The 7900-nt window shown below is 45.5% G+C and overlaps 1 protein-coding gene across 5 annotated transcripts in view; it reads left to right on the plus strand.

The window, feature by feature from the left end:
* Positions 1-6387, plus strand: part of TTC28 (tetratricopeptide repeat domain 28) — a 711882-nt gene extending 705495 nt beyond the window's left edge. For all 5 annotated transcript variants that reach the window (XM_073006849.1, XM_073006850.1, XM_073006851.1 and 2 more), the window contains one exon: positions 616-6387. In XM_073006849.1, the coding sequence (XP_072862950.1) occupies positions 616-2246 (1631 nt within the window). In that variant the 3' untranslated portion in view covers positions 2247-6387. The remainder of the gene's footprint in view (positions 1-615) is intronic.
* The last annotated feature ends 1513 nt before the right edge of the window (positions 6388-7900 follow it).

Raw genomic sequence — 7900 nt, forward strand, 5'->3', positions numbered from 1 at the left:
GTGGTGAGGGCAGGGTGTATCCCACTGCAGAACTGAGCAATGGACTCTGGATTTGGCACTGTGGACCTCACTGGCGACTTTTATAAGAATGACAGGGACAAAAACCTGAATGGAGTAAGTTGAGAGAATGGGGGAGAAGCAGTGTGGAGAGCGAGTGTAGATGATGCCAGAGGGACTTGCTGGGATGGAGCTGGAAAGGAGGGCAGGAGATGTCACAGACTGCTCACGTGCCCCAGCTGAGCAAAGGGCCCCCACCCCAGGAGCACAGCCAGCCCTCCTCAGAGGAAGGTGGATACAAGGTTGTGTTGCTTACCCTGACCCCACATGTGACAGGGAGCAGAGTGGAGATGGGCCATGGTGGTGGGGGTCTGGGGGGATGTGGGTGTGGCTGTGAGCGCTCCTAGAGTGATTTTGTCCCTATGTTAGATTTACTTTTTCTAACAGGACCATGTTTTTGAGGATTGTAAGATTAATTCAAGTAGTGTATATAAGTAGCTCTTGCATAATTCTTTGCTAGCTTCTATGCATATAAGGATGTTGTAAATTTTGAAAAAAAAAAAATCAAAACCATATAGAATTCTAATTGCCCTCTGGGCCTTTGTGTTTTATGCTTAGATTCTACTGAGCTACCCAAGCGCCTCAGCCTCGACAGCTCCTCCTCCCTGGAGTCTCTCGCTTCTGCTCAGTCTGTTTCCAATGCTCTGCCCTTGGGCTACCAGCACCCCCCCTTCTCTCCCACCGGTGCCGACAGCATTGCCTCAGACGCCATCTCTGTGTACAGTCTGAGCTCCATTGCCTCCTCAATGAGCTTTGTCTCCAAACCTGAGGGTGGATCAGAGGGTGGAGGCCCCGGAGGACGACAGGACAATGACCGGTCCAAGAACGCTTACCTGCAGAGATCCACCCTGCCTCGGAGCCAGCTGCCTCCCCAGACCCGCCCTGCAGGCAACAAAGATGATGAAGAATATGAAGGGTTTTCTATCATCAGTAACGAGCCCTTGGCGACCTACCAAGAAAACCAAAACATGTGCTTCTCACCAGACCACAAACAACCCCGACCTGGGACAGCCGGAGGCTTGAGAGTCTCAGTGAGCTCCAAAGGGAGCATCAGCACTCCAAATTCTCCAGTGAAAATGACTCTGATTCCCAGCCCCAACTCACCCTTCCAAAAGGTGGGAAAACTAGCAAGCTCAGATACAGGAGAATCAGACCAGTCTAGCACAGAAACGGACAGTACCGTGAAATCCCAAGAAGAAAGCAATCCAAAACTTGATCCACAGGAATTAGCCCAGAAAATTCTAGAGGAGACACAGAGTCATCTCATTGCAGTGGAGCGTCTTCAGAGGAGCGGCGGCCAGGTGAGCAAGAGTAATAACCCTGAAGACGGCGTTCAGGCGCCCAGCAGCGCTGCCGTCTTCAGAGCATCAGAAACCAGCGCGTTCAGCAGGCCTGTCCTCTCCCATCAGAAGAGTCAGCCATCTCCAGTCACTGTTAAACCAAAGCCCCCAGCCAGAAGCTCCTCCCTGCCCAAGGTGAGTTCTGGATATAGCAGCCCCACCACCTCGGAGATGTCCATCAAAGACAGCCCGAGCCAGAACAGTGGCCGGCCATCGCCCGGCTCCGACTCACAGACTTCCCAGCTGGACCAGCCTCTCTTTAAACTGAAGTACCCCAGCTCTCCTTACAGCGCTCACATTTCCAAATCACCAAGGAACATGTCCCCAAGCTCCGGCCACCAGTCTCCTGCTGGCAGTGCACCTTCCCCAGCTCTCTCCTACTCCTCAGCTGGATCCGCTCGCTCGAGTCCAGCAGACGCTCCTGACATAGACAAACTGAAAATGGCAGCCATTGATGAAAAGGTGCAGGCTGTCCATAACCTGAAGATGTTCTGGCAGAGCACACCCCAGCATTCCACAGGGCCAATGAAGATCTTCCGGGGGGCTCCTGGCACGATGACTTCTAAGAGAGATGTCCTCAGTCTGTTGAATTTGTCACCACGGCACAATAAGAAGGAGGAGGGAGTGGATAAGCTTGAACTGAAGGAGCTGTCCCTGCAGCAGCATGAGGGAGCTCCACCAAAAGCCCCTCCCAATGGACACTGGCGCACCGAGACCACCTCACTGGGCGCGCTGCCGCTGCCCGCCGGCCCTCCCGCCGCAGCCCCCGCGCGCCCTTTGAGACTGCCTTCTGGAAATGGCTACAAGTTCCTGTCCCCAGGAAGATTTTTCCCTTCTTCCAAATGCTAAAGCATCTTTTATACCCACTGACTCTGAGCAGCCGGCAGATGGTGGCCTGGCGTTTGCTTCAGCCGGTCCGAGTGCAGTCCCCTCACAGCCACCAGCACCCTCGTGATGCTGTGCTCTCCAGGCAAGGGGCATGACCACGTCCAAAGGCTGCCACACACACTGGTGGCTTTTCTGGGCCACATTCACCAAAAGCCAGGACTTCTATGGGGCTGGTACAGGAGGCTCATGGAATTTCCTATACACTTCACCAAATGTTTACCTTTGAACTCCCTGCTTCTCATCTTTGATATGATTCTTCACCAGGATTTTGTACAAAAATGATCATGGTTCTGGGGTAGGGAGAGGAAAGGGAGCACATATTTTGCTAAGAGGTATATATGCAGTACCTTTTATACACAGAAATACAAATAGAGCTTTTTCTAAGGCTTTCGGGTGCTGGTTGGGGGTGGGATGTATGAAATTTCTCTCAGTTGAATTCTACAGGAAAGTGTTATATTAGCCAAAAATGGAATAATGGTTTTTAAAATGCCAATGATTTGTAATTAAATTGTAGCAATTTTGGTCTCATGATAGTGTAATATCTCAGCAACAATGCAATAATTCACATTGAAACAGCGCTTCCATTCTGAACTCTCCTCTGCAAATGTCCTTTGGGTCCCGCTGTCAACCAAACTTGAATTTTCTTAAAAAAAAATTATGTAACTTTTATCCAGGCATTTTAGAACTATGCAATTGTGATTTAAAATGCAACTTTGTGCTTTTAAAACAGTATTGACCTTTTTTGTATATGGATAAACAACTTGGTTTTATTATCAATAGTACTTTGCATTTATAGCTATTATTTTTAAAAGCTCAAGTTTTTTAAAATGTCAAATTTTGAATAGTCATCAATAAGTAATTATCAAGTTTGGAAGGAAAGGTTGAAATGACTCAGTTTCCTTATAAGCAAAAAAAAAAAAAAAAAAAAATTTCCAAGGCTAACTAGATTTATCCCGCCTTCCAGCTCCTGTTCCCTTTTATTAGCTGTTGAATTTTATTCTCTTTTCCCAACTCCAGGTCCCTCAGTTGTCTTATATCTAAATCTGTTGCCAGGTCCCCACAGTTCCAGCACCTGCCTCTGTGAGCTGCCCCCCAAAACCCTCACCTTGGCCCTGGCCAGCCTCCTGTGCTCCTACTGTCTGAAGGACTGGCCCCTCCCCCACCACTGAAGCCACACGTCCAGATCCTAAGCAGCAGGGCCATCCCGGATTATGGCCAACCAGGGAGAAAGAGATACATCTTAAAAAGTGAAGGTAGACTTCTTTTCCTACAGCTCTGACGGTAACTTAAATTGTTGCCAGCTTGAGGCAAGACAAGGGAATCATCTATTTAGGGGTAACCATTAATTTATTTTAATAAAGAAAGGAAATGCTGAAAGTCGTATTAGTACTTAGTTGGAGAATTTAGATAAGTATCTTTCAGGTAATTCTAAAATAAAAATCCTACCCACCTCACTACGGGGTTCCTCATGAAGGTGGGCGGCCACCTGGCCTGGGCCACCAGCAGCACATGGAGCAGACCTGAGGGGCCTGGCAGGGGGCACTGACCTCAGGATCCCCAAGTGGGGGTTTTAACCATGGGTGGGATCTCAGCTTCTGAGCATACACTGACAGTCCCACCTGTTCCTCAGTGTACTCCTCTGAAAAGAAGAAAGAATAATATTTATCCAGTCTGTGTTCTCCTGAGCTCCATCCTAGGGGTTTTTAATTTAACCAGCAGCCATGCTGACAAAAGGCAACAATAAGCATGTCACATTCTAGCCCTGATCCCAACACTGAAAGCAAAGTACTTTATAAAGAAGCCAGCAATTATGAGGGTTTCTATATGTTAGTAGGGGAAAAAATGGTAATAAAAGTACCAGTGTAGCAAGTGAAGACCAAATTTATAGCACTGTGCATTAGACAGCAAAATCAGGTTCTTAACAATGAAAAGTAAACCTCAAGTTTCTAAATCCATATGCAGATGGTTAGGCTGTCCCTCTCTTAGCAAATCTCTCAGCCTCTTTCTTTCCCAAGTGCCAAGGATCCCTGGAGTAAAGCTCTGGGGTCTGTGCTCTCCTTCCGTGAGGGGAAGGGTGCCACCCTACTTGCCCCTCTCTAGCAAACACCCCCACCACCCTGCCGCTTCCTGTGGTTATTGAGCCAGTTAAGAGGACTCATGGACTCTAACCTGGTTTTAGTCCCATGTACATTATTGTTTTAGGTTTCATATTGAAGAGCCAAATGGTTTATGTGGTTTTATTCTGTCTTAGATACAAGTTTCAAGGAAGGGAAAACAAAAGTGATAAAATGATAGACCAGTATAGAGGCCACTGTCGAGTCACCGCCACTCTATGTGTATGTCCGTCTTGATGTTCCTATATGAGTAAAACGGATGTAAAATCAAAGTGAATGTTTCAGGCTACACTGAAAAAAGTATGCACTTAGAATTAAGGGAAATTGCGTAATTCACCAAGATTTCTTTGTGTACATCAGGAGTTGGCAACTATGACCCATAGGCTAAGTCTGGTCAGTGGTATGGTTTTTCACAGCCATGAGCTAAGTTACCTTTTTAAAGGGTTATATAAGTAATTACATAATATTCTTGATTTTGCCTTTGGCCCACACCACATAAAATATTTAATATCTGGCTTTTTTTTTTTTTTTTTTTTTTGAGATAGAGTCTCACTCTGTCGCCCAGGCTAGAGTGCAGTGGCGCAATTTCGGCTCACTGCAACCTCTTCCTCCTGGGTTCAGGCGATTCTCCCTGCCTCAGCCTCCTGAGTAGCTGGGATTACAGGCACCCACTACCATGACCTGCTAATTTTTATATTTTTAGTAGAGACGGGGTTTCACCATGTTGGCCAGGCTGGTCTCGAACTCATGACCTCAGGTGATCCACCCGCCTCGGCCTCCCAAAGTGCTGGGATTACAGGTGTGAGCTACCGCACCTGGCCAATACCTGGGCTTTTAATAAGTTTGCTGACTCCTGGTATAGATGACAGAAAATGGAATAATGTTTTGTTTCTCCAGTCTAGGAAGAGCAAGTCAGGTAGTGGATAGACTGACTGGTGTCTGGGGAGCCTGGGTATGTAAGGGCCACGTGGATGAAGCAAATGCCTCCTGCATAGCCCTTGGTTCTTTGTCCCACTTGGGAGGAGTCCATGGATGTGAGTAATATTTACGAAACAATTTTTGGCTTACCATTTGCAGAAAGCATTGCATATATTTAAAGTAGCATGTCCCACCCTCTGCTACTCCATCAGATGTAAAGACAATGACGATAAGCCGTACAACTCCCCTCTCTTAGAAACCTCAGCAGGAACACAGAGCAAGGGAGTCAAAGCTTTCTTAATTCTCTCCAGTAAATGACTCAACTAATTTGATTTTTTAATTAAGTCAAAATACCAAGAGAAAAATTGCTACTAAAACTTACATTTTGAGCCACACTGACGTGCAGCACAAAATGAAATAGTTTTCACCTCCATTCCATTTTTTAAAAATTCACGGTCCACACTGAAACTTGCTGGGTTTTAGCAGGAGACGAAGGTGCCACCTGCGCTGTCCTGATCCTGCTTTCTCCAACCCAGTGACCTCCAGCACATGATCACTGCAGCCAGTCCCGGCCATGCCGATCCCGCCACCTCCCGGCCACACACACTTGCAGACCCACAAGAAGAACTGTAGCCTTGAGAATTTCAGTTCAGGTTGGAAAAATGCCATGCATTAATCTGGTTTGCTTTCAGTAAGTAGGCAACAAGTGGAAACTGTATAATCTTCATCACCTATTCTGCTGTTCTATCTGAGTGTACCTTTGGTTTGTGAACTGGGCCCTTGTTTGTGCCACATCCTTCAAAGATGTTTCCTGTCAGGACACCTGTGGTCCCGCCCCTCCTCAGATACCTTCCCAGTGGCATTCACGTTCCTTATATGCAGTGTTAGCCATCTTTGGCCTACGTGGACTTTTTTTGTAAATTACACGGTTTCCAGACATTAAACTTTTTATATTATGAAATTTACCATGTAAAAAGAACTTCATATTTTTATTGAGATTGCTAAGGCACTTGGCCTTGCTCCTTTGTGATTTTCAGTGTCTATTAAAGCATGAGTTCTCTCGGTTTTAAGTGCTGTATCTGGATCACTTTCTCACCCTTTCCACACTGTCTAGATTTCTTTGCAGCACATGGAGTGGCCGTGTGTCATTACTGAGCACGTATCTCTCTAGTTTTATCCCTATCTCTACACCATAGCCTCACATCCACCAAGCAGAGAGCACAACCGTGCATGCAGCAGAGCTGTCCCGCACGTCTCTGGTCTGGGGGCACTGTCAGTGGGGGGTGATTTAGACGCTACTCATAGTTGGAGGGCCAGAAAGTTCCTCATATTTCAACAAACAAAAACAGTTCATCACCACCAGATCCCGATATCATCTAACGAAACTTCCAAGGTAGTATTTCAGAAAGAAGGAAGATAATTCTATATGCAAAAGTGTGAGAAGCATGAAGGAATAGTGAAGAACTGGGTAAATGTGAATAAATGAACACAAATATTGCCTTTATAAAAAGAGTAATGTCTCATTTGGATAACAAGAAATACTAGACAATAATATGTAAAACAAGGGAGTTAAAGTGCTGTAAGTTTAGGAACAAATTGTAGATTATTTTTAGAGTAAGCTAAATATATGTAGTTCCACACACAAATTGAAGTAGAGGGTTATACTTCCAAACTAGTTAGTGGAAGAGAAACAGATTCATTTTGTAAAACCCTGGTTGATGTAAAGGAATAGAAAAAGGAAGGAACAGGCCGGGCGCGGTGGCTCAAGCCTGTAATCCCAGCACTTTGGGAGGCCGAGACGGGCGGATCACAAGGTCAGGAGATCGAGACCATCCTGGCTAACATGGTGAAACCCCGTCTCTACTAAAAAATGCAAACAAACTAGCCGGGTGAGGTGGCGGGCGCCTGTAGTCCCAGCTACTCGGGAGGCTGAGGCAGGAGAATGGCGTAAACCCGGGAGGCGGAGCTTGCAGTGAGCCGAGATCTGGCCACTGCACTCCAGCCTGGGCGACAGAGCGAGACTCCGTCTCAAAAAAAAAAAAAAAAAAAAAAAAGAAGGAACAACAAAAACCATCTAAAAGGACAAATATAAGATGAACTTGTACATTTTCAAATAACTAAAAGTATAACTGGTTTGTTAGTAACACAAAGGATAAATGCTTGAGGGGATGGACACCCCATTCTCCGCGATGTGATTATTATGCATTGCATGCCTGTATCAAAACATCTCACATGCCCCATAAATACATACATCTACCATGTTCCCACAAAAATTAAAATAAAAAAAGACAAAAGAAAAATATCAGTAATCATTATAAATGTTAAGTGAACTAAACAATTAAGCAGTAGATTGACAGATGATGGCAGTAAGCCACATGCTCTTTAAAAAGCTATCTGCTGTTTGAAAAGAAAATCACCAAAGCATAAGGGCCCCAAATGGCTGATAGTAAAAGGCTTGGCAAACTAGATATTAAAATAAGAGGCACTAATAAAAACCAAGATCCACCTCCTAATGATAAACTTAGCAAAAGGGCAAAATTCTAAATTTGTATGCAGCTAACTATATAGCCTCCAAATTCATGA

The sequence above is a fragment of the Chlorocebus sabaeus genome, chromosome 19 (assembly GCF_047675955.1).
Source record: "Chlorocebus sabaeus isolate Y175 chromosome 19, mChlSab1.0.hap1, whole genome shotgun sequence".
Classification (NCBI taxonomy): Eukaryota; Metazoa; Chordata; class Mammalia; order Primates; family Cercopithecidae; genus Chlorocebus; species Chlorocebus sabaeus.